We start from the raw sequence: 26,283 nt of genomic DNA, 5'->3' as shown, positions 1-26,283 counted from the left end.
CATGATTATTATTTTTTCTGAACATCTATATAAATAAAAATGTAATGTTCGTTTGTGGGATTAACAGAATTCAAAAACGACTGGACAAATTGACACCAAATTTGGACACAAGACACCTATCAGGCCAACAAGTGACCATCACTCATAAAAACACTGAAAAACACAACAGAAGAGACTTTAAAAGCCAAAAAAAGCAAAAAGATGCTACAGCGCATGCGCAAAACGACTCCTCCTGGCAAACAAAACACACAATATAATAAATGCACACTCTTTTTCTGCTTTAGCTCCCATCATCCCCTAGACCAGGCCCTTTAGGAGAGGAGGATGATCCAAATGCACTGCTTCCAAGCTGCAAGCTGTCTTCTCCTTGGATTTCTTTGAGAGCATCCGAATCCCTGCATATTTCCAATTTCCTATTCCTAGACTGCAACTCCCAGCAATCCTCCAGATAGCTAGATTAGATAGAGATAGATAGGTAGATAGATCGATCGATCAGGAGGATTGCTGGGAGTTGCAGTCCAAGTATAGGTAGAGAAGGAAGAAAGGGGAGAAGGGAAAGAAAACTTGGGAGAAGGAAGGGAAGAAGAAGAGAAGGAAGGAAGGAGAGAATGAAAGAAAAAAAGGGAAGGAAGGAAAGAGAGAAAGAAAGGAGGAGAGAAAGAGGGAGGGAAGTTTGGCCACAGCAACACTTGGCGGGTACAGCTAGTTATTTATGAAAATGTATTTTCCAACGGGGGATAATTGATAGAATGGAACATTTGCATGCATGTGTTCTTTCATAACCAGCATGCTTCTGGATGCATACATCGCGAGAAGAACTGTGCACCAGAATCACCAAAACGGTCAAACTTCTAAAGAGAATAATAATAATAATAATAATAATAATAATAATAATAATATTTTATTTAATACCCTGCCACTTTCTCCCCAAGGGGGACTTGGGGTGGCTTACATGAGGCCAAGCCCAACAGCATACTACAATAAAATAAAACCAAAACACAACAGCAACACAATAAAATACATACAACATATAAGTACACAAAAAAGCTAAAGCAAAATCACACACAATAAAATAACATTGTGTGGGCCGCATGTTCGAGATAAAATACTAAAATACTAAAGATACTAAAATCAGGATGAGACAGGGATGGAGCAGATTGTTTGTGAGGGAGAAACTCATAAAGGAACGGGGTCATAAAAATAGACCTTCATACAGGTGGGGAAATATACTCTGGGGATTTTAAAAAAACGTTGAGGGGGAGCAAATGTGTATGATAGTATGGCTACTCTCCAAAGGCATTTGTTGTCTCCTATGGCCAAGCTGAAAAATAGATCTGTGATATATTAAATGCAGTCTTGCCTGCTTTATCCTGAGTTTTCAGATTGGTGATGCAAGGGCCCTTTAAACCAGGAATAGGGAGCTTTTGGCCCCCAAAATGCTTTGATATTTAGCTCCGTCTCCCCCAGCCTATCAAGGGGGATGTCCAAATCACCCACAGACAACAGACTTCCCTGACCCTGTTTTAAGATGCCATAAGGCAGCGGTTCTCAACCTGGGGGTCGCGGCCCCCAGGGGGGGTCATCTGGCCATTTCGGAGGGGTCGCGAGGCCCTGCCTGCCGCGCACTCTCAACATCCGGCGAGGGGTCAGAGTAAATTGGTCGAAGGTACTGCAAATACCATAATCTGTTGTCCATACTCCCCCAAACATATTGTTTTTGTGATTAATCACTATGCATTAATTATGTTCAATTTATGACAATGATATTTATGACATTCTGCATATCGGATATTTTTGTGACAATTCATAGCAGTAGCAAAATTACAATTACGAAATAGCAACAAAAATAATTTTATGGTCGGGGGTCACCACAACATGAGGAACTGTATTTAGGGGTCACGGCATTAGAAAGGTTGAGAACCACTGCCATAAAAGTTTGTTATTTTTGCTTTGAAGTGTTTTCATGTCTCAGTGATTCTTTAAGACCCAAAGCCAGATGCTTAAAATCCTTGCTTAGGAATTGTTCATTTTGCTGCCATTCAGCCCTCTGAGAAAAGGTTAGGGTTCCTCTTTCATCATATATTCTAGGCATCTAGCTTCTTCTTAGACTTGGCCACAGCACACCAACAAATTTATCTTCTTACTCAGAGGTGTTTTTCCTCCCCATTCCTCTAAATATCCCAGGAGCAAATGAAGGCCAAGAGGAAGGAGGCAGAGCTGCGCCAGGTCCAATCCCAGGCTCATGGCTTGCAAATGAGGCTGAAATACTCCCAGAGTGACTTGGAGCAAACCAAGACCCGCCATCTGGCTCTCAATCTCCAGGTAAAGTGTCCTACTGGCGCCAGCTGGCTTTCAAGCCACCAGATTCTTCAGCAGACCTGAAAAGGTATGTGAGAAATGTTTGGGGGGCTAAGCATTCCCCAAGCATTGAACAAAGGTGAAGGTTTAAGCAAAAGGTGCTTGAAGAGGCTTGTCTGTCTTCAGCTTGGTGTCTTGAGCAAAATCAAAATCCACTTGGCTAACCATGAACCCCAGTGATTGAAAATGTGAACACATGCGCAAAAAGATTTGTATTACCTGTATTCACATCCTATGAATCTAGCTTTTTTCTACTGGGGTGCTACAAGGAAACTCTTACTTAATAATGAAAAATGAATATATTTGAAAAAAAGAGTTGTTTAGTTAGTGTTTTGGATTAGGGCTTGAGAAATACCGGTACATATTCTTACTCCACTACTAAGTGTAGTGACTTTGAAGCAGTCATTCTTACAGCTCCACAGTGTTGTTGTGAGGTTTAAATGAGAAGGATGAGCCATGTATGCTACCGTAAGCTCATTAATAGAAAGATGAGGTATCAGGCCACTCCTGTCTCCACGATCGCATCTCTTTCTATGAACCAGCGCAAGCTCTAAGATCTTCCAGGGAGGCCCTCCTCTCGGTCCCACTACTGTCTCAAGCGCGGTTGGTGGGGATGAGAGAGAGAGCCTTCTCAGTGGTGGCCCCCCGCCTCTGGAACGCCCTTCCAAGGGAAATAAGACAGGCCCCATCCCTCTCCTCCTTTCGTAAGAGCTTGAAGACCTGGTGGTTTCAACAAACCTTTGAAAATGTCCAGTTCTAACTCAGCCCTACACATTGTCGAATACGGCCTTATTCTTCCTACCAGTTACCCAGATTCTTTCCTCTGATCGGCCCCGGAATGAACAGCCACAGACTTGTACCTAATATTATTGTTGCCTGCCATAGCATTGCACTTAATTCCCGGGGCCCCTGGAATTTTTGGGCTTGTACAAATCTTGGCCCGGCCTTTTAAAAAATTTTAATTGCCTTGAACAGGCAGGATTCTTTTAATATATGTGTGTTATGGCGACAATTTTTATGCTTCTATCTTGTTTTGTTAATCTTATGGTTATGTTGTTTTTTTATTTTGTATGTTTTGTGATGTTACCTGGAAACCGCTCTGAGTCCCCTCGGAGAGCAGTATATAAATAAAGTATTATTATTATTATTATTATTATTATTATTATGTTAAATACAACCAATAATAACAACGAGGCTAATTTAGCATGCAGATGAACTCTGTTGCTCCCACATTATCACTCATAAAAACCCTGAAATCCCTGTTCTGCCATTTTCAAAAATTATTATTTATTTAGTTACAGTATTTATATTCTGCCCTTCTCCCCCTGAAGGGGTCTCAGGGCGGATCACAATACACATATACACGGCAAACATTCAATGCCGTTTTTTACATGTAAGGCATACAGATAGATAGAGGCCATTCAGCAGTTCTTCCACCAGATTCAGGAGGTTGCTCGATTTGGCCACAGGGGGAGCTGTCGTTTCGTCCACTATGATGCTGAGCCTTTTTTTGATCGAACTTGACTGAACTTGAATTAGCTTTTTCATTTAGAAAAGGAAGAGGAAGGAGGATCCAATACACTATACCTTCTACCCTGACTCTGATGTAACACTGTTCCCCACAGGAAAAATCCAAGCTGGAAAGTGAACTGGCTAATTTTGGACCCCGTATCAATGACATCAAGCGCATCATCCAGGGAAGAGAGCGTGAGATGAAGGACCTCAAGGAGAAAATGAACCAGGTATGGTGGTTCCAGACTAAGAACAGCTAGACTAGGGTGGAATGGAGAAAACTGACAAAGCTAGAAGGGCAGAAAAATATGTAGCATGCTGGTATTTTGGGGAGAAGTGCAGTGTTGGCAGAGGTTGGGAAGAAAGGGGGTTTGAACTTGTATTGTTGGAGGCTTGCATAACCAGAATCACTGGGTTGTTGAAGGTTTTTTCGGGCTATATGGCCATGTTCTAGAGGCATTTTCTCCTGACGTTTCGCCTGCATCTATGGCAAGCATCTTCAGAGATAGTGAGACCTCACTACCTCTGAGGATGCTTGTCAGAGATGCAGGCGAAACGTCAGGAGAAAATGCCTCTAGAGCATGACCATATAGCCCGAAAAAACCTACAACAACCCAGGTTTTGAACTTGTGTTCAAGGATGGTGCCTGATGGCAACAGAAAGATCAGGAGTGGCTCCTGGGCTCTTTGGAACCTCACTACCTCTGATGATGCTTGCCATAGATGCAGGCGAAACGTCAGGAGAAAATGCCTCTAGAACATGACCATATAGCCCTAAAAAACCTACAACAACCCAGGTTTTGAACTTGTGTTCAATGACGGTGCCTGATGGCAACAGGAAGAGCAGGAGTGACTCCAGGGCTCTTTGGAAGTTTCGCTCAATTGTCTGTGTTCTTTTAAGCATTGGATTTTTAATAGAGAATAAGCAGACTTAAAATAAATCCTCCCATTATTATCTTACCCTCCCAGACAATGTACAGAGTATATATTGGGTGCATTCCAGAATATACTCTTGTTAAACACGAAGAGCGACAATAATTCCCTAACAAAGGACATGCTTTCATACTGCACATTCCAGGTTCAGTCTCTTGTGTTTCTTACCAGGACTCAAGGGTTATGAAATCCTTGAGATCCTGCAGAGCACTATTGTTGGAATTGATAATACTGTATTTCTTCAATTCAAAGATGCAGCTTTTTCTCCTCTAAAAATGGGATACGTCTTCAAATCGCAGGTGTATCTTTTTGTATTGTTGGTGATGCTGGTGGTACTGAAATTAGGATGCGTCTTACAATTGATGTTGTGTTACAATTGAAGAAATACAGCAATAGACTAAATGGACAACTCATTTCACCTGATGTAAGGCTTTAACAACAGGAGAGGACTTCTTTGGGTGTCATGCTTAGATTAAACCCCAGAATATTTTGCATTGCATAGTGGATTTCACAGCAGACCAGTCAATGTGGAAGGGGCTTTTTGAAGTGTTTTTTTTTTTGTCATGTCAGAAGCGACTTGAGAAACTGCAAGTCCCTTCTGGTGTGAGAGAATTGGCCGTCTGCAAGGAGGTTGCCCAGGGGACGCCCAGATGATTTGATGTTTTTATCATTCTTGTGGGAGACTTCTCTCATGTCCGCGCATGAGGAGCTGGAGCTAATAGAGGGAGCTCATCCGCCTCTCCCCGGATTCAAACCTGTGACCCATCGGTCTTCAGTCCTGCCAGCACAGGGGTTACACCCCACTGAGCCACCGGGGGCTCCTTTTTGAAGGTAGAAATGTGTGTTGTGATGCACAAAAACCTTTATGTTCCACCTCACTCCATCCCACATCTTTGTCCTAATGTCATAGAATCATAGAATCATAGATTTGGAAGAGACCTCATGGGCCATCCAGTCCAACCCCCTGCCAAGAAGCAGGAATATTGCATTCAAATCACCCCTGACAGATGGCCATCCTTTGTTTAAAAGCCTCCAAAGAAGGAGCCTCCACCACACTCCGGGGCAGAGAGTTCCACTGCTGAACAGCTCTCATGGTCAGGAAGTTCTTCCTCATGTTCAGATGGAAATTCCTTTCTTGTAGTTTGAAGCCATTGTTCTGCGACCTAATCTCCAGGGAAGCAGAAAACCAGCTTGCTCCCTCCTCCCTATGACTTCCCCTCATATATTTGTAATCTCTCCCTTTTTTCCTCTAGGTAGAAGATGAGGTGTTTGAGGAGTTCTGCAAGGAGATTGGAGTAAGAAACATCAGGGAGTTCGAAGAAGAGAAGGTGAAACGTCAAAATGAGATTGCCAAGAAAAGGTACTGGTCCCATTCCTTTCTTTTTTCCACCCCACTTTGAATAGAATAGTCTGAAGGATCCTGAAGATGTTTGGGATGAAAGAGAATTGGATAAAGTACCCAACTTTTCCTCATCCCTCTGTAGGCTGGAGTTTGAGAATCAGAAGACTCGACTGGGCATCCAGTTGGACTATGAGAAGAACCAATTGAAAGAAGATCAGGACAAAGTGCACATGTGGGAACAGACGGTCAAGAAGGATGACACAGAAATAGAAAAGCTCAAGAAGGTACAGGAGAGGCCAAGATGGGAAGGTTATCCTTAAGTAGGGTGGGATCCCCAAGATCTGAAGGTGAGGAAGGAGCACTTGAGCCTGTCGTGGACCAAACAATGTATCTCCACTTTCCTCCTTTGCTTAGGAGGAGCAAAGGCACATGAAGATAATTGATGAGACCATGGCACAGCTGCAGGACCTGAAAAACCAGCATTTGGCCAAAAAATCTGAGGTGAATGACAAGAACCATGAAATGGAGGAGATCCGCAAGAAGCTGGGAGGAGCCAACAAGTAAGTCATGGTTTCCTTGGACATCCTCTGGAACTCTTCTGCTCCCTAAACTCCAACATAATAATAACAATAATGATGATAATAATAATAATAATAATAATAATAATTATTATTATTATTTAATACCCTGCCACCATCTCCCCAATGAGGACTCAGGGTGGCTTACATGGGGCTAGGCCCAACAGCATATTGCAATAAAATGAAACCAAAATACAGTAACAACACAGTAAAATACATGTAACATATGAGTACAAAAAACGATAAAGCAAAATCATACACAATAAAATAACATAACAAAGAGTGGGCCGCATGTGCAAGGTAAAAACTAAGATACTAAAAATACTAAAATCAGGATGAGACAGGGATGGAGCAGATTGTTTGTGAGGGAGAAACTCATAAAAGAACAGGATCATAAATATAGATCTTCATACAGGTGGGGAAGTATACTCTGGGGACAAAAACCGTTGAGGGGGAGTCCATCCACTAGAATTCCCTGCATCCATTCTGTCTGCCTCACACCTGAGTGAGTGACAGTTGCATTTTGGTGTCATTTACACTAAGAGTAGGGAACATGTGGCCTTCTAAATGATCTTAGAATCCATAACAGTTACGGTAATTCCCCTGACATGAAGTCCAGTCTTGTCCGACTCTGAGAATTGGTGCTTATCTCCATTTCTAAGCTGAAGAGCTGGCGTTGTCTGTAGACACCTCCAAGGTCATGTGGCCAGCATGACTGCATGGAGCACCGTTACCTTCCTGCTGGAGCGGTACCTATTGATCTACTCACATTTGCATGTTTTCGAACTGCTAGGTTGGCAGAAGCTGGGGCTGACAGCAGAAGCTCACGCCTTTCCCAGGATTCGAACCTGCGACCTTTCAGTCAACAAGCTCAGCAGCTAGTAATGAGGAATTGTGGCCCAGTTGCATCTGAAAAGCCTTATTTTCCACACTCATTTTTATGTTTTTAGAAAGTTTTCTGTGGCATGATGTTTCTTGCAGTGGAGTGTGGTTAAGTCGGAAATTGTGTTTATAGTTGGGCCCCAACCCAGTCATACTCATGAAGTGGCAGATGGATTTATTTTTAAGAGTCCTGAGATAAGATGTCTGCCTAAAGCTCTCAACTTTTGGTTCTGGCTGCGCTTTCTCTGCCAGATGAGCAATAGCCTATTTCTTTATTTCTTTATGGCATTTATATGCATCCCTTCTCATCCCAAAGGGAACTCAGAGCAGTTTACAAGATAAATATATATCTATACATACAATATATTATATTATTAGTATAGTACAATATCAGTATTATATATTACTATATTGTACTATACCATTATATTGTAATATTATTAGTAATATTACATGTAGTATAAAATATATAATTATAAATATCATATTATTATATTAATATTATATTGTATTGCATTATAATATTATAAATATTATATGTATATACAATATATTATACTAGCTGTCCCCTGCCACACGTTGCTGTGGCCCAGTCTGGTGCCCTGGAAAATAAAGTAATGAGAAAGTATTGGTTTCTAATATATGTAATGTCTTTATGCTTGTGGGTAAACAGTATTTCTTGCTGTTTCTTTGTCAGTGTTGATGTGGAGAGTGTCTGGTTTGCCTACTCTGGAATATGCAACATACAATTGTCCTTCTTTAGGGGCCCCTTTCATATCTATGATACTATATCTGTGTGTGAATGATATCTATCTATCTATCTATCTATCTATCTATCTATCTATCTATCTAGTATCTATCTATCTATCAATCATCTATCTATATCCATGGCTGGATGGCTCTTTGTCAGGAGGGCTTTAATTACGTTTTCTTGCCCTGGTGAAGGGAGTTGGACTGGATGGCTTTAAGTATTTTCTGTTGGTCATGGGGTTCTGTGTGGGAAGTTTGCCCTGATTCTGTCGTTCGTGGGGTTTGATTGTAGGTGAACTGTGAATCCCAGTGACTACAACTCTCAAATGTCAAGGTCTATTTCCCCCAAACTCCACCAGTGTTCACATTTGGGCATATTGAATATTTGTGCCAAGTTTGGTCCAGATCAATCATTGATTGACTCCACAGTGCTCTCTGGATGTAGGTGAACTACAACTCCCAAACTCAACACCAATGTCCACCAAACCCTTCTAGTGTTTCCTGTTGGTCAGAATGCTCTTTGATTGTAGGTGATCTATAAATCCCAGCAACTACAACTCCCAAATGACAAAATCATAATTTTTTGAGAGATGGTCACTCCTTGTGTTGTGAGACATTTTGTTGCCAAATTTGGTGTGATTCCGTTCACTGGTTCTTTGTTTTTAAGGTACTCATTATGCACAGAACATTTATATACATATAGATTACATTATATACCCTAATTATATACCCTAATGATTTCATTAACATAGCGCTATGCTTTCTGGCTGTTCTATGCCACCTCTCTCACGTTCTGCCTCTTTGGCCTCTGCTTGCAGGGAGATGACACACTTGCAGAAGGAAGTGACAGCCATTGAGACCAAGCTGGAGCAGAAGCGCAGTGACCGTCACAACTTGCTGCAAGCATGCAAGATGCAAGACATCAAGCTACCCCTCGCCAAAGGCACAATGGATGATATCAGCCAAGAAGAGGTGAGGCAAGCGTCTAACACCTAGAGGTTGATGGACACATGAGACCAAAAAAAGAGAATCAAATTGTCTTCTTTTTGGCTGTGATATAGGGTGGCTCCCAAGGAGAGGAGACAGCCAGCAGCTCCCAGAGGACCTCCAACATGTATGCCCGAGAAGCTCTCATTGAGATAGACTATAACGACCTCTCTGAGGACATGAAGGTAAGGTCTCTGATGGGTCAGCTCTCTGTGGGGAAACAGAGAGGTGGTTGTGAAAGACTACCTTTCTTCCTCGTTTAGTAAGCAGCCTACCATACTCGTGATTCATGCATGTGGGACTTGCACCTGTGCAATGCCATCTGTGGAATTTGCTATAACTGAAACGTTTCATGCAGACCGCACACTAAGTTCCCATGGGTAGAGTGTGTCTAGCTGCCATCTCCTCCGCTCATTTTCCTTGAAAATGGGACTTAGTGAGTTGTCATTTTCATATAGTCAGTTGCGATATTTGTAGTCTTCCTCAAATAATCTACATGATTGTGGGTGTGGAAAAAAAGTCAGCATAATAATAACCGTGCATATTATAGTGCAGACCAAAAGTGACAACAAAATATGAAAGACAGACATATTTAGTTATCTACTTGCTTGGATTCTTTAGCTGAAATTTTAAGTAGCCAACTTGCTCGCTGAAACTTATTGATAAGGAAACTAGGTAAGATACCCTCAAGAGGGAATTCTAAATTAATATTTGGGAAACCTCAGATATGCAGATGACACCACTCTGATGGCCGAAAGCGAGGAGGAGCTGAGGAACCTTCTAATCAAGGTGAAAGAAGAAAGCGCAAAAGCTGGGTTGCAGCTAAACATCAAAAAAACCAAGATCATGGCAACAAGAATGATTGACAACTGGAAAATAAAGGGAGAAAATGTGGAGGCCGTGACTGATTTTGTATTTCTAAGTGCAAAGATCACTGCAGATGCAGACTGTGGCCAGGAAATCAGAAGATGCTTACTTCTTGGGAGGAGAGCAATGTCCAATCTTGATAAAATAGTAAAGAGTAGAGACATCACACTGGCAACAAAGATCCGCCTAGTCAAAGCCATGGTATTCCCTATAGTAACCTACGGAAGTGAGAGCTGGACCTTAGGGAAGGCTGAGCGAAGGAAGATCGATGCTTTTGAACTGTGGTGTTGGAGGAAAGTTCTGAGAGTGCCTTGGACTGCGAGAAGATCCAACCAGTCCATCCTCCAGGAAATAAAGCCCGACTGCTCATTGGAGGGAAGGATATTAGAGACAAAGTTGAAGTACTTTGGCCACATCATGAGGAGACAGGAAAGCCTAGAGAAGACAATTATGCTGGGGAACGTGGAAGGTAAAAGGAAGAGGGGCCGACCAAGGGCAAGATGGATGGATGGCACCCTTGAAGTGACTGGACTGACCTTGAAGGAGCTGGGGGTGGTGACGGCCGACAGGGAGCTCTGGCGTGGGCTGGTCCATGAGGTCACGAAGAGTCGGAGACGACTGAACGAATGAACAACAACATTTGGGAAAGTCTTGTTGCATGAAACTACTCACCAAGATTTAGATTAGTGAGAGAATCGAAATCAGTCTCTGGGTATTAGCTGAATGAATGAGCAGGTTAATTTAAGACATATTTTGAGCCCAAAGCATGTAGGACCTTTGCATTTATGGCATATACAGGCAGAAAGGTGTCCCTTGTTCTTGCATGCTATAAAACACTGCTTTATTTGGGAACAAAATCCCAAAAAGCAGAACACTACTTAGAAATGAATGTGGCTTCTCTTAATTAAAAGCCAAAACAAAAAGCTTTTGGTGACACTTCCTGTCTTTTTCATTACAGGACGTCCAAGCTGAAGATGAGATTAAGCAGGAGATGAACCAGCTGCAGCAGAAACTGAACGAACAGCAGAGCATCTTGCAGCGAATTGCCGCACCAAACATGAAGGCTATGGAGAAGCTGGAGAGTGTGCGGGACAAGTTCCAGGAGACTTCTGATGGTACAGAATTCCCCTTGGGTTCTCTTCATTAGCTAGAGCCAGGTTGGAGAATACATAATCCTCCAAACTGCAAATCCCATCAGACCAGTGTTTCTCAACCTGGGGGTCGGGACCCCTGAGGGGGTCACCAGGGGGTTGTCAGAGGGGTCACCAAAGACCATCAGAAAACACAGTATTTTCTGTTAGTCATGGGGGTTCTGGGTGGGAAGTTTGGCCCAATTTTATCATTGGTGGGGTTCAGAATGCTCTTTGATTGTAGGTGAACTATAAATCCTAGGACTACAACTCCCAAATGTCAAGATCTATTTTCCCCAAACACCACCAGTGTTCACATTTGAGCATATTGAGTATTCTTGTCAAGTTTGGTCCAGATCCATCATTGTTTGAGATCACAGTGCTGTCTGGATTTAGGTGAACTACAACTCCAAACCTCAAGGTCAATGTCCACCAAACCCTTCCAGGATTTTCTGTTGGTCATTGGAGTTCTGTGTGCCAAGTTTGGTTCAATTCCATCGTTGGTGGAATTCAGAATGATCTTTGATTGTAGGTGAACTATAAATCCCAGCAGCTACAACTCCTGAATGACAAAATCAATCTCCTCCCCCAAACCACCAGTATTCAAATTTGGGCCCATTGGGTATTTGTGCCAAAATTGGTTCAGTGAATGAAAATACAGCTTGCATATCAGATATTTACATGATGATTCAGAACAGTAGCAAAATTACAGTTATGAAGTAGCAAGGAAAATAATATTATGGTTGGGGGTCACCACAACACGAGGAACTGTATTAAGGGGTCACGGCATTGGGAAGGTTGAGAACCACTGCATCAGACTAAGGCAATAATGGGGAAGGATTATGGAAATTTCTATCCAGCAATATTAGGAAGCTGTCATATTTATTTATTTATTTATTTTAAATAATCTTTATTCAAATTTTCATTTAAAATATCTCATAAAAACATCATATAGAAAACAGAAAAAAAAGAAAAAAAGGGGAAAAAAAGAAAAAATGGGAAAGATAGAGGGAAAGAAGAAATGGGAAAGAAATCTATATAAATAAAAATGTAATGTTCATTTGTGGGACTCAAAAACCACTGGACAAAATGACACCAAATTTGGACACAAGGCACCTAACAACCCAATGTATGTCCTTCACTCAAAAAATTGATTTTGTTATTTGAGAGTTGTAGTTGCTGGGATTTATAGTTCACCTACAATCAAAGAGCATTCTGAACCCCACCAACAATAGAATTGAACCAAACTTGGCACACAGTTCGCCCATGACCAACAGAATATACTGGAAGGGTTTGGTGGGCAGTGTCCTTTGGTTTTGGAGTTGTAGTTCACCTACATCCAGAGATCACTGTGGACTCAACAATGATGGATCTGGACCAAACTCTACACGACTACTTAATATACCCAAATGTGAACTGGAAAATAGAATCTGGGGAAAATAGAATCTTGACATTTGGGAGGTGTAGTTGCTGGGATTTATAGTTCACCTACAATCACAGAGCATTCTGAACCCCACCAACGATAGAATTGGGCCAAACCTCCCACACAGAACCCCCATGTGGGCCACAGCAACGCATGGCAGGGGACGGCTAGTATATATATGTGTGTGTGTGTGTGTGTGTATATGCCTATATACATATATATAACAAAAGAAAAAGAGAAAAAATAAAAAATACTTTTTCTTCATGACTTCCAGAGTATCTTCTATGAGGTGTCATCCTTTTCCTTCTTTTTCTGACTTCCTCCTTTTCCTTCTTTACCCATTTCTTCTCCCTTTCTTTCAGTTAGAGTTTGTTCCTTTTATTTATATTAATGTCTTGTAGTTTTTTTTTCTTTTAAGTATTCTGTAACTTTCGTCCAATCTGTTTCCTTTATCGGTTTGTCTTTATTTTTTGACAGCAGGTAGGTGAGTCTATCCATGTTTCTAATGTCAAGCACCTTTTCTAGCCAATCTTCTGCATTTGGTATCTCTTGTTTTTTCTATAGTTTTGCGTAACAAATTCTGGCCACAGTAATTAATAAGAACAGGAGTTTATCCATGTTTCTATCCATTTTTGTTCCATCATTCCAAGTAGGAATCTGGCTTTAAGTGAATATTAATTCCTAGCATTTTTTGTACTATCTCTTGTATTTTCATCCAGTACAACTTCGCATTTTCACACGTCCACCATACTTATATACTGCCTCTCTCAGCCCTCTCTCAGTTTACAATCTGCAATTAATGTCACCAACACATAAAATACAATTAAAAACATTAACATATAATATAGAACAGTGGTTCTCAACCTGTGGGTCCCCAGGTGTTTTGGCCTACAACTCCCAGGAATCCCAGTCACTTTACCAGCTGTTAGGATTTCTGGGAGTTGAAGGCCAAAACATCTGGGCACCCACAGGTTGAGAACCACTGATATAGAACATATAAAAGCAGTAGAAGCAATTGTTGTTGTTCATTTGTTCAGTCGTCTCCGACTCTTCGTGACCTCATGGACCAGCCCACGCCAGAGCTCCCTGTCGGCCGTCACCACTCCCAGCTCCTTCAAGGTCAGTCCAGTCACTTCAAGGATGCCATACATCCATCTTGCCCTTGGTCGGCCCCTCTTCCTTTTGCCTTCCACTTTCCCCAGCATAATTGTCTTCTCTAGGCTTTGCTGTCTCCTCATGATGTGGCCAAAGTACTTCAACTTTGTCTCTAGTATCCTTCCCTCCAATGAGCAGTCGGGCTTTATTTCCTGGAGGATGGACTGGTTGGATCTTCTCGCAGTCCAAGGCACTCTCAGAACTTTCCTCCAACACCACAGCTCAAAAGCATCTATCTTCCTTCGCTCAGCCTTCCCTAAGGTCCAGCTCTCACATCCATAGGTTACTACAGGGAATAGCATGGCTTTGACTATGCGGATCTTTGTTGCCAATGTGATGTCTCTACTCTTTACTATTTTATCGAGCCATAAAACACAAGTCCTCAGTGGCTCATTACTAAAATCATTTCCCCCTCGCATTGTCAATCATTCCGTAGATCTAAATTAGTCTGTTACACTGCATTTGCAAATGCTTGCTCAAAAAGCCAGGTTTTAACTCTTTTTTGAAATGTTAGGAGGGAGGGGGCTGATCTGGCATCTCTAGGGAGGGCGTTCCATAGCCGACCGGCCACCGCTGAGAAGTCCCTATCTCTCATTCTTGCCAATTGCATCTGCGAAGGAGGCGGAACCGAGAGCAGGGACTCCCCAGACGATCTTAAGCTCCTAGTTGGTTCATAGTCATATTCCTCAAATCCGAGGCATTGGTTCCCTTGATGCTTTAGAATCCTTCATCTTGAACCACATGGGTTGGAGTTTCAGGGAAGTGACATCCAAAACATCTGAAGGTGTAGAAGATGAGAGCTAGGGTGCTCAATTCAAGGTGCAGGTGCTTACCTACAAAGCCCTAAACGGTTTGGGACCCGCCTACCTGCGTGACCGCATCTCCATATATGAACCCGCACTGATCTCTCTGATCATCTGGAGAGGCTCTGCTAATGATCCCACCTGCGTCGCAAGCGCGGTTGGTGGGGACGAGGGACAGGGCCTTCTCTGTGGTAGCCCCTAACTCTGGAACTCTCTCCCCAAGGACATCAGACAAGCCCCAACATTGGCAGTCTTTAGGAAGAGCTTGAAGACGTGGTTGTTCCAGTGTGCCTTCCCAGAATAAGAAACTCCTAGCATCATGTCCCAAATGCACTTTACTAGAGATTTAAGATTGTCTGCACACTGCACCTACCTCTAATAACCTATACACTTCACCTGTCATGTCCAGCACTTTTAAATCATTACATTTGGCCTGGCCTCAGTTTTAAATGTGTTGTGGTGTTTTGTTCTAATGTTTATTGTTATTGCTTTAATGTTTATTGTTTTGCTTTATGAGTTCTATTGTTGTATTGTTATGCTGTTGTTTTATTGAGGGCCTTGGCCTTTTGTAAGCCGCACCGAGTCCTTCGGGAGATGTTAGCAGGGTATAAATAAAGATAATAATAATAATAATAATAATAATAATAATAATAATAATGCTATGGAATCATGGGAGCTGTAGCTTTACGAAGTCTTTAGCCTTCTATGCCAAACAGTGCTGGTGCCTCACCAAACTACAAACACCAGGATGGCATAGCCTTTAAATGGTGTCAAACAGCATTAATTCTATATGTGTGCACCCTCAATGACCTACAAGACTGAAAACTTGCACTGAAAGCTTTTTTTTCTGGAGAGGCCTGACCACTCATCTTTGCTCTTTTCCTTCCACCCTGCAGAATTCGAGGCTGCTCGGAAACGTGCCAAGAAAGCCAAGCAGGCCTTTGAGCAGATCAAGAAGGAGCGCTTTGACCGCTTCAACTCCTGCTTTGAATCAGTGGCCACCAATATCGATGAGATCTACAAAGCTCTGTCCCGAAACAGCAGTGCCCAGGTGAGCGGCCTTCTACCCCAGTCATTCTCAACCTGGGGGCGGGGGGGGGGGGGGGTGTCAGCTCTTCTTCAAAGCAGTCGTTCGTGCTTATAGTTAGGAATTCTGGTTTTAGTGACCCAAAACATCTGGAATCTAACAGCAGAGAAACACTGCTTTAAAGAAAGGACAAATAGCTATATTTTGGGAAACACGTTCTCAGCCATGAGAGATAGCAACTTGCTGGTGTGTTTTTGACTTGGAGATTTGTTTAATTGTAATTTTTGAACTTTTTATTTCTTGAGGATTTTGTTAACCATGTATCCTACATATGCTCAAGGTGGCATATGTAGTCCTCTACATTTTTACCTCTAAAACAGTGCGAGATAGTGACAGATTCAAGGTCACCATTCCACAGAATTGAATCATGAACACAATGAGATGCCTCCGGCACATGATGTTTAAACATTTCTGGAGGTGTTACAATGGAACACATGTTTAAATGGTTGAATGGAATAGAGTCCATAAAAGAACAAATTGTCTCTTTCTGTTTGTTTTTCTTTTCCTGTCTGTCCAAGGTTAGTTGTTCATAATTGTGAGCCAATATGCCACAAAACAGAGATAAAAATCCCATTACCCATGGAAATTAAGAGGATTCGCTTGGAAGCTAACTATAGAAATTGTAGTCATGTAAATTTGCCTTCTAAATGCAAACAAAATTGTCTTTTAAAAAATCAATCCAGATCCCAAAAGATTGATTACAGCCTAGCTGATACTCTTGCTATTCATATGCAAAATAGGCTACTTATCCATTTGTTGAATGTTGAAATGATGTCACATATTGTCCTCAGAGCCACTCAGCTAATGGCAACCACTATGATCCAGTTTGAATCATATTTGCGTAGAAATATATATTTTTTTATACATGTATCCTTAGCGGCCCTCAGGGATTGTGCAGACTTACTTGCTTACTTAGGCGAGCCCTCATTGGCCGAGTTGGCTAGTCTACCAGGATCAGTATTCTTGTGGATCTGTAGGTGACTGTGGAGCCCTATTCTTGACCTGCATCTTCTCCCACAGTGAGGGCATTGGTTTCTAGGTGGAAGGCAGTCTCGTTCGGGATTGGCTTGACAAGTCTTCCTCCAGGCACGTTTCTCTCTTTCGCCCTCCATTCGTGCTTCTTCAAATTCTGCAGTACTGCTGGTCACAGCTGATCTCCAGCTGGAGCGCTCAAGGGCCAGGGCTTCCCAGTTCTCCGTGTCTATGCCAGAGTTTTTAAGGTTGGCTTTGAGTCCATCTTTAAATCTCTTTTCCTGCCCACCAACATTCTGTTTTCCATTCTTGAGTTCGGAGTAGAGCAACTGCTTTGGGAGACGGTGGTCGAGCATCTGGACAACGTGGCCGGTCCAGTGGAGTTGATGTTGGAGGACCATCGCTTCAGTGTTGGTGGTCTTTGCTTCTTCCAGCATGCTGACACTTGTCCGCTTGTCCGAAGAGATTTGCAGGATTTTCCGGAGGCAGCGCTGATGGAATCGTTCCAGGAGTTGCATGTGATGTCTGTAGACAGTCCACGTTTCGCAGGCATATAGCAGGGTTAGGAGGACAATAGCTTTATAAACAAGCACCTTGGTATCCCTACGGATGTCCCGGTCCTCAAACACTCTCTGCTTCATTCAGAAAAGTGCTGCACTCGCAGAGCTCAGGCGTTGTATTTCGGTGTTGTATTTCGGTGTCAATATTGACTTTTGTGGAGAGGTGGCTGCCAAGGTAACGGAAATGGTCAACATTTTCTAATGTTGCACCATTAAGCTGTATCTCTGGCATTGGAGAGGGGTTGGCTGGTGACTGCTGGAAGAGCACTTTGGTTTTCTCAATGTTCAATGACAGGCCGAGCTTCTCGTATGCTTCTGCGAAGGTGTTTAGAGTGGCTTGTAGATCTTCTTCTGAATGCGCACAGACAACATTGTCAGAATGTGCAGAATGCCACCAATGACCCACAGTAACAGCATCTCTTACTGGCAAAGAGGTCAATTTTATTTACTCCCCATGTGAAGAATTTCCCCAGTAATAAGGAGTAGAAACTTAACCATGATCACTCCCAGCTCTGGCCACATAATGGGTCATCCGCACATACACAACATTGCTGCAATGCTAACATTTTGTGGTAAACCAAGGCACTGGAATACTGTGTCCAATTCTGGGCACCATGCTTCAAAAGAGATATTGACAAGCTGGAAGTTGTCCAGAGGTCAAAGGTCTGGAGACCATGAAGAGCATCTTAAAGAACTGGGTATGTTTAGCCTGCAGAAGAGAAGGCTGAGGGGAGACATGATCCCCATGTTATCGATATATGAAATTATGTCACAAGGAAGAGGGAGCAGGCTTGTTTTCTGCTGCCCTTGAAACTAGGACTCAGAGCAATGGGTTGAAATGACAGGAAAGTAGATTCCACCAGAACATTAGGATGAACCTCCTGACTGTACGAGCTGTTTGACAGTGGAACTCACTCTCTCTGCCTCGGCGTGTGGTGGAAGCTCCTTCCTTGGAAGCTTTTAAACAGAGGCTGGATGGCCATCTGTCAGGGATACTTTGATTGTGCTTTTCCTGCATGGCAGGGAGTTGGACTAGATGTCCCATGTGGTCTCTTCCAACTCTATTATTCTATTTCCACTGTAATCCAAAAAAAGCCATTAACAGTCATGTTTCTGTATGGCTGTTCTGCTTTGCTGCTGATATTCAGACCTCAAAGTTTAAGGGGAGGTCTGAGTGGCGGCAAAAAAACAATGGGATTTTGGCCAGCATCAATAGGAGCATAGTTTCTAGATCTAGGGAAGTCATGCTACCCCTCCATTCTGCCTTAGTTAGACCACACCTGGAATATTGTGTCCAATTCTGGGCACCACAATTGAAAAGAGATGTTCACAAGCTGGAATGTGTCCAGAGGAGGGCGACTAAAATGATCAAGGGTCTGGAGAACAAGCCCTATGAGGAGCGGCTTAAGGAGCTGGGCATGTTTAGCCTGAAGAAGAGAAGGCTGAGAGGAGGTATGATAGCCATGTATAAATATGTGAGAGGAAGTCACAGGGAGGAGGGAGCAAGCTTGTTTTCTGCAGCCCTGGAGACTAGGACACAGAACAATGGCTTCAAACTGCAAGAAAGGAGATTCCATCTGAACATGAGGAAGACCTTCCTGACTGCGAGAGCCATTCAGCAGTGGAACACTCTGCCCCGGAATGTGGTGGAGGCTCCTTCTTTGGAAGCTTTTAAACAGAGGCTGGCTGGCTATCTGTCAGGGGTGCTTTGAATGCAATATTCCTGCTTCTTGGCAGGGGGTTGGACTGGATGGCCCATGAGGTCTCTTCCAACTCTAGGATTCTATGACCACATGAGAACTAAATGTTGCCTGTTCCATGTTTTATCCTTACTTACTTACTTACTTAGGTGATCCCTTGTTGGCCGAGTAGGATAGTCTTCCAGGATCAGTATTCTTGTGGATCTGTAGGTGACTGTGGAGCCCTATTCTTGATCTGCATCTTCTCCCGCAGTGAGGGCATTGGTTTCCAGGTGGAAGGTGGTCTCGGTCAATGTTGGCTTGACGCGCCTTCCTTTTGGCACGTTTCTCTCTTTCACCCTCCATTCATGCCTCTTCACATTCTGCAGCACTGCTGGTCACAGCTGAACTCCAGCTGGAGCGCTCAAGGGCCAGGGCTTCCCAGTTCTCAGTGTCTATGCCAGAGTTTTTAAGGTTGGCTTCGAGCCCATCTTTAAATGTCTTTTCCTGCCCACCAAGTGGATGTCAAATCTGCAGTCTTTATGAGAATATCACATGAATCCATATTCCATAAACCGGTGCTGCCAGGATTGTTCTGATGCGCACACATAATTTTCATTCCCCTGGTCAAAATAAGTATAATAACAGGCTCCATAGGAGCCATCCTTTCTTGTTCCTTCACAAAACTTTGTTTTTAACAAGGTGAAAAACAATCACAAGTATTGTGTGTGTGTGTGCATGTGTGTGAGACGATTTATCGTGGTCTTCCCCTGACTCCTTCCTCCTCCATTTTTTTTTCTGAAGGCCTTCCTGGGCCCTGAGAACCCCGAAGAGCCTTACCTGGATGGCATCAATTACAACTGCGTAGCCCCTGGCAAGCGCTTCCGGCCCATGGACAACCTCTCTGGTGGGGAGAAGACTGTGGCAGCCTTAGCTTTGCTCTTTGCCATCCACAGGTGAGGTCAACATTGTATTACGACATGTTAAGTCTATGCTGATTTCTGAATGAAGTTTAGTTACATGATTATTCATGATATTCCAGGGGAGGGGTAGTTTGGTGACAGAGATCCATTGATAATTCATGATTCTTTGCACCCATGTTTTTGTTCCCTATCATTTCTGTGGTTCTATTTAAGAGCTGGATTGTTTGATTAGGTACCAAAATATGTTTCTTTTAACACAGAGGATTATGAGCTATGCAAATTAGTTTTTGAGAAACAAATAGATGCTTTGAAGGAAATCCCCCCTCCAAGGAATAAGGGTATCTTTTCGTAGATACTACATATGTGGTGCTTACAATGTCTGAAACTCTAGATTCCATCTAGGAGTAGGGAGAAATACGAGGGTTGAATGAAAAGTAATGCCTCCACCTTCGTAACTCCTCAACAGATGGCAGTACTGGTACGCGGCAGGTACTGGCTTTTTCAGTAGACTCTCCTCTACACTTCCATTTTGGCAGGAAGCCTTAGCATTGAACAGTTTTGTTGTTAAAGTGCGAAGTATGGAATCTTGCACAGACAGTCGGTCAATGCGACTTAAGCAACACGCAGTCATTGAATTCTTGACAGTAAAAGGTGTCACCCCAAAGGAGATTAATCAGAGAATGCAAGCTGTTTATGGTGATTGTGTTGATGTGGGTACTATGTGTCGTTGGGCGAGTAAGTTTAAAGATGTTGGGTGGGAACATCTTACTTGCATGACAAACAAAGAGTTGGACGTCCTATGACAGCAACCACCGAGTTTCACAAGCAAAAGGTTGACAGATTGATTCAGGACAATTGTTGTATCACTCAGAGAGAAATTTCAAGCATAATCGGCATTTCACAAGAACGTGTGGGTCACATTATTGCTTTGCTTGGCTATCAGAAGATCTGTGCACGATGGGTACCCAGGATGAGAGAACTGTGAGACGCTGGTTTCGGAAACAGTATCAACTTTTTCCGTGACGGCTTCAGAAAACGTGTTCATCGTTGGCAAAAATGTATCAAATTGTCTGGTGATTATGTGGAAAAGTGAAAAGTGGTAGTTAAAGAGCACATTCTAAGAATTATTTCTGTGTCTGATTTATTAAAACATTTCCATCCAAATAACGAAGGTGGAGGCATTACTTTTCATTCAACCCTCGTACAAAGGGTGTGTTGGATTCCTAAGCCAATTTTTATGAGCCTGGAATCTCACCAGTTTACTGAACTTTTGACTGAGAAAAGGGGAATTTATACTCTTGACAGAGCAATATTCCTCTAAATCAAGGTGTAAAGCCTGGTACTAATGTGGGAGGATTTCTTTGGGGGTTCCTCACTAAATGAGAAATGAACTTCAGCTAACTTCCTTTTTGGAAAGCAAAAGAAAAATGGTGCTGAATGGGAATTGCATTTGGGAAAAGGAGGATGGGTCTGGAGAGAGGGGTGTTATTTGTCAGATCTTGCTCATTCCTAATCCATGGAGATTCCATCTGAACATTAGGAAGAACTTCCTGACTGTGAGAATTGTTCAGCAGTGGAACTCTCTGCCCCGGAGTGTGGTGGAGGCTTCTTCGTTGGAAGCTTTTAAGCAGAGGCTGGATGGCAATCTGTCAGGGGTGCTTTGAATGCAATATTCCTGTTTCTTGGCAGGGGGTTGGACTGGATGGTCCATGAGGTCTCTTCCAACTCTATGATTCTATGATTCCATGGCATTGTGTTCCTCTATCTACACAAACAGCCCATGAATGTGTGTGTATAGTCCAGAGTTGTGAGTTTTGGATAGCTGCTGTGGCTGTGTTTCCTAGCATTTTAGGGGATTGGATTTTGTGGATGAGGGGCATGGCAGGAAGTGAACATGTTTGTCAATGTAAGTTCCCAGCTTCAGGCTCAGCATCAGCCTGGGTAGTAATGCTCAGTAGGACTTCTTTCCCTCAAAAATGCTGCTGCCAATGAGAGTAGACCATACTAGGCTAAATGGACCAACAGCCTGTCTCTGTATAAGACATCTTTAGATATTCACATCTTTTTTTTTCTATTTCCAGCTATAAACCAGCTCCGTTTTTTGTCCTGGATGAGATTGATGCAGCTTTGGACAACACCAACATTGGAAAAGTGAGTAGAAAGTGAGATCAAATAGACAGATGCGCCCTCTTGGCTTAGTTTTTTAAAGTAAAGCTGGGAAAGGGTCACTCAGTTATTTTGTTCATCTTATTCTCTTATCTTCTACACAGGTGGCCAATTACATCAAGGAGCAATCTACCTGCAACTTCCAGGCCATCGTTATTTCCTTGAAGGAGGAATTTTACACCAAGGCTGAGAGCCTTATTGGTGTCTACCCCGAGGTATGGAGCAGGGGAAACGTATAGCAGGGAACATACTACTCTTGATGCCTGAACACTCCTTGATAGTCTCGATGACTGATGTACATCCACACACACACTAGTGCGGATTCTTTTTAATCATTATTAGTGGACAAGATCTGAAAGTCTCAAGCTGAGGATGCTCTATCCCAGGTGTCCTCAAACTAATGCCCGGGGGCCGGATACAACCCTCCAAGGTCATTTACCTGGTCCTCACTCATGGTCAATCTAAGTCTGAAAGGCCCTGCTCTCGGTCCTGCCTGTGTCACAAGTACGGTTAGCGGGGACGAGAGACAGGGCTTTCTCAGTGGTGGCCCCTCGGCTGTGGAACACCCTTCCTACAGATATTAGATCGGCCCCCTCCCTATTGACATTTCGGAGGAAAGTAAAGACCTGGTTGTTCGAGCAGGCATTTGAATAGGCAGTGTAACGAATATAGGAATATGGAACAATTGGATGATGAGACTGGATTTCGATCTTAACTATGAGACGCGAATGAGATGTTTTATTGATTTATATTAACTGTATGCTACTGTTTTAATTGTTTTTAACTGTTTCGTGATGTTTTTGAGCATTGAATTTTGCTATTGTTAACCGCTCTGAGTCGCCCAAGGGCTGAGAAGAGCGGTATACAAATATAGCTATTAAATAATTAAATAAATAAATCAACAAACAAACTTGAAAGCACACAACAACAACCCTATCGTATCAGCCAAAAGCAGGCCCACACTTCCCATTGAAATACTAATGAGTTTATATTTGTTAAAATTGTTCATTGTAATTATTGTATTGTTTTAAAGTGTTTTTTGCACTACAAATAAGATATGTGCAGTGTGCATAGGAATTCATTCATGGTTTTTTCAAATTATAATCTGGCCCTCCAACACTTTGAGGGACTGTGACCTGGCCCTCTGTTTAAAACGTTTGTGGGCCCCTGATCTACCCTGTGCTTATAATGGCATTGGGGGCACTGTTAAGGGTGCAACAGAAACACAATGTTGAAACCTGAGTCTTTGTAGCATTCCTGTTCACATGAGAAGGGAACCCTACTCCCCTCTCCTAAATCAGGATGCAGTTGGTCAGTAGTAAGGGAAAAGTTCTTCTGTAGATGTTTGGAAATTTCATTTCTTCATTTCTGTGTTTGCTTGTTTGAGACCTGGCCCATCATAGAAAGGAGCATGGAACCCAGAATCTGTTTTCATAAAGGGTTGGGTATCATTTTTTTTTAAAACCGAACAAGCAGAACAGTATATTAATAAGGAAAATAAGAACTGTTTGCCTTATTAATACTGCTCTGTCCTTGGCCTTCCAATTATTACTTTCCTAAGCCTAGATGAGAATGAATCCTTGACACTGGGCCTTTTAATAATTATTAATATTAATATTACACATATTATGTTGCTTTTTCTCTCTTAAACTATTCAAACTTCTCTTACGTAAACCTTGAGCAACCTGTATGGTTTATAAGGGTTGTACATTGGGTGGTGACCTCAAGAGACTGAGAAGATGGGGTTGTCATTTAACTTCTCTCTTTTCTCCTTTCTTTTCCCCTCACAGCAAGGAGACTGTGTCATCAGCAAGGTCCTGACTTTTGATCTCACCAAGTATCCTGATGCCAATCCAAACCCTAATGATCAGTAGATGGAGAAGAAGCTGGACTCCAGGGCTCAGCATTTTATGAACTTTTCTTCCTCACCTTTTCTCACTTTTATCCTCCCAAGGATTTTAATTGTTCTCTGTCCTTTATTTATCCTACAGAAGCTATAGTGGATTGTGGGCAGAAGAGCAAAAATATTTAAAGGCACAAGGGCTTTATTGATAGTGATGTAGGACCATTTTTGTGTCTGCCGTGGCAAAATTGTCTCCTCATGAAGCCCACCTCTTTTCCAGACCTTCCCAATGTGTTTTTTCAGTGCAGCATCTCTGATCGCTGCTGACAGGGGAAAGAGACAAGGAGGAAATGGAGTTCCTCCTATGAAATTGAAATTAATTTTTAAACATTTTCTAGGACCAAAATCATGTTGGTTGGACGAGATTTTTCTCATGCCAAGTTCTCACCTATTCAAGGTGGGGTTCTAAATGTTGCTCCCCCCCTTCTTAATATAATGTGTATGTTTGTGTGCATAATTGAAATTAAAGTATGCTACTTCCAGCCTTGTTGCTTTCTTCTTGCAGAAGATGCTGTGGGAGGAGAATGTCAGGGTGAGGTCAGTAGCAGGATGCATTAATTCTTCTTATCTAGACGTGCCAAGGTTGGGCCAATATCACAAAGCCTCCTGGCTGTTCCTTTCCACCTCCACTGCCCCATAAATCCTGGAAGCAGTGATCTTGAGTTTTTGCGGACAAACATGTTGAGGCTGGATGCAATGTATTAAAAGGATCCTTGTGTGAAGAATTTTCAAGGAAGTGTGCAGGCTTTCTTGAGGAGAAAGACCTTGATAGAAATTTATTTTCTATGGCCCTTCAACAGTCCCTGTCATTTAGGAAGAGATGGTGACATGAATACTTTTTGAACCTTAAAATGTTATTTAATGCGTTTCCAGTGAGACAGACTGCATCAGGCACTTTCAGAGAAAGAAGTAGACACACAGACCCCAGTACTGGTTTTATAATGTCTATATTGGTTACACAAACAAAGGGGAAACATCACACATAGAAACAATATCATACGAAAGCTGACTGGCACAACCTGGGGATCACAGCCAGACACAGCGAAGACATCTGCCCTTGCGCTGTGCTACTCTGCTGCTGAGTACACATGCCCAGTGTGGAACACATCTCACCACACTAAAACAGTGGATGTGGCTCTTAATGAGACATGCCGCATTATCATGGGGTGTCTGTGCCCTACACCACTGGAGATATTGCACTGCTTAGCCGGTATTGCACCACCTGACATCCGCCGGAAAGTAGCAGCCAATAGTGAAAGGACCAAGGCAGAGGCATCTCCAACCCATCCCTTGTTTGGGTATCAGCCAGCACGTCAACGACTTAAATCAAGAAATAGTTTTCTAAGATCTACAGAGACACTCGCTGGAACACCTCAGCAAGCGAGAGTCCAAAAGTGGCAGGCTCAAATCCAGAACCTCAACCAATGGCTGATGCCAAATGAGAGACTCCCCCCCCCCCCCCGGGCACACAAAAAAACTGGGCAACTTGGAAGGCGCTGAACAGACTGCGCTCTGGCAGAGCCAACCTTAAGAAATGGGGCTACAAAGTGGAATCCACGACATGCGAGTGTGGAGAAGAGCAAACCACTGACCACCTGCTGCAATGCAACCTGAGCCCTGCCACATGCACAATGGAGGACCTTCTTGCAGCAACACCAGAAGCACTCCAAGTGGCCAGATACTGGTCAAAGGACATTTAATCAACTACCAAACTCACACATTTTGTATTTTGTCTGTTTGTTTGCTTTGTTCTGTTAGAAATGTAATATAATTGACTGGTTGCCCTGACACGACAAATAAATAAATTACACATACTCCCAACATTCATTTCTACTCCATAAATTCAACATTAATACTCACCATCCCTCTCCCTTAAGTTGATCAGGCTTGTTGGGAGGAAGGAGGAGGGTGGATAGATTATGCTTCCCTACATATCTGACATACAATCGAAAAGGAAAATGGTCTCCTTATGCAGAGCTTTTTTGGTTATCCATTATTTGGTTGTTTAGATAACCTGTGTCATTCAGTTTAGGCCTGCTAGAGCTTCAACCATTCCAGAACAGATAGATACGTTGTTTAAGTGTCATTGTCTTTGGGGTGTAAACAACCAATGTTTACATAGTTCTCAGGTTACTTCTCATCTCAGCATTTTTCTCATTAGCACTTTTCATGCCAAAGTTAATGAATTCTTCACCTTCTTTTTTCTTCATAATGCAGTTTTGATGTTCCATTTTTGGAATGGCATCTTCAGTCCTTCCAGACCTTAATAGGCCC

General features: G+C 42.7%; 1 protein-coding gene across 1 annotated transcript in view; it reads left to right on the top strand.

Moving 5' to 3' along the window:
- SMC1A (structural maintenance of chromosomes 1A) overlaps positions 1-24,491 on the top strand; it is a 49,347-nt gene extending 24,856 nt beyond the window's left edge. Inside the window, exons 13-25 of the mRNA XM_060763235.2 lie at positions 2,185-2,322; positions 3,984-4,100; positions 6,056-6,162; positions 6,287-6,428; positions 6,559-6,704; positions 9,173-9,326; positions 9,416-9,526; positions 11,167-11,323; positions 15,616-15,770; positions 19,822-19,973; positions 22,022-22,091; positions 22,211-22,321; positions 23,897-24,491. Coding sequence (XP_060619218.2) covers positions 2,185-2,322; positions 3,984-4,100; positions 6,056-6,162; positions 6,287-6,428; positions 6,559-6,704; positions 9,173-9,326; positions 9,416-9,526; positions 11,167-11,323; positions 15,616-15,770; positions 19,822-19,973; positions 22,022-22,091; positions 22,211-22,321; positions 23,897-23,980 — 1,644 coding nt within the window. The 3' untranslated portion in view covers positions 23,981-24,491. The remainder of the gene's footprint in view (positions 1-2,184; positions 2,323-3,983; positions 4,101-6,055; positions 6,163-6,286; positions 6,429-6,558; positions 6,705-9,172; positions 9,327-9,415; positions 9,527-11,166; positions 11,324-15,615; positions 15,771-19,821; positions 19,974-22,021; positions 22,092-22,210; positions 22,322-23,896) is intronic.
- Positions 24,492-26,283: the final 1,792 nt, after the last annotated feature.

This window comes from Anolis sagrei, chromosome 2 (assembly GCF_037176765.1).
Source record: "Anolis sagrei isolate rAnoSag1 chromosome 2, rAnoSag1.mat, whole genome shotgun sequence".
In the NCBI taxonomy this organism is placed as follows: Eukaryota; Metazoa; Chordata; class Lepidosauria; order Squamata; family Dactyloidae; genus Anolis; species Anolis sagrei.
This window is presented reverse-complemented; position numbering and strand designations above follow the sequence as displayed.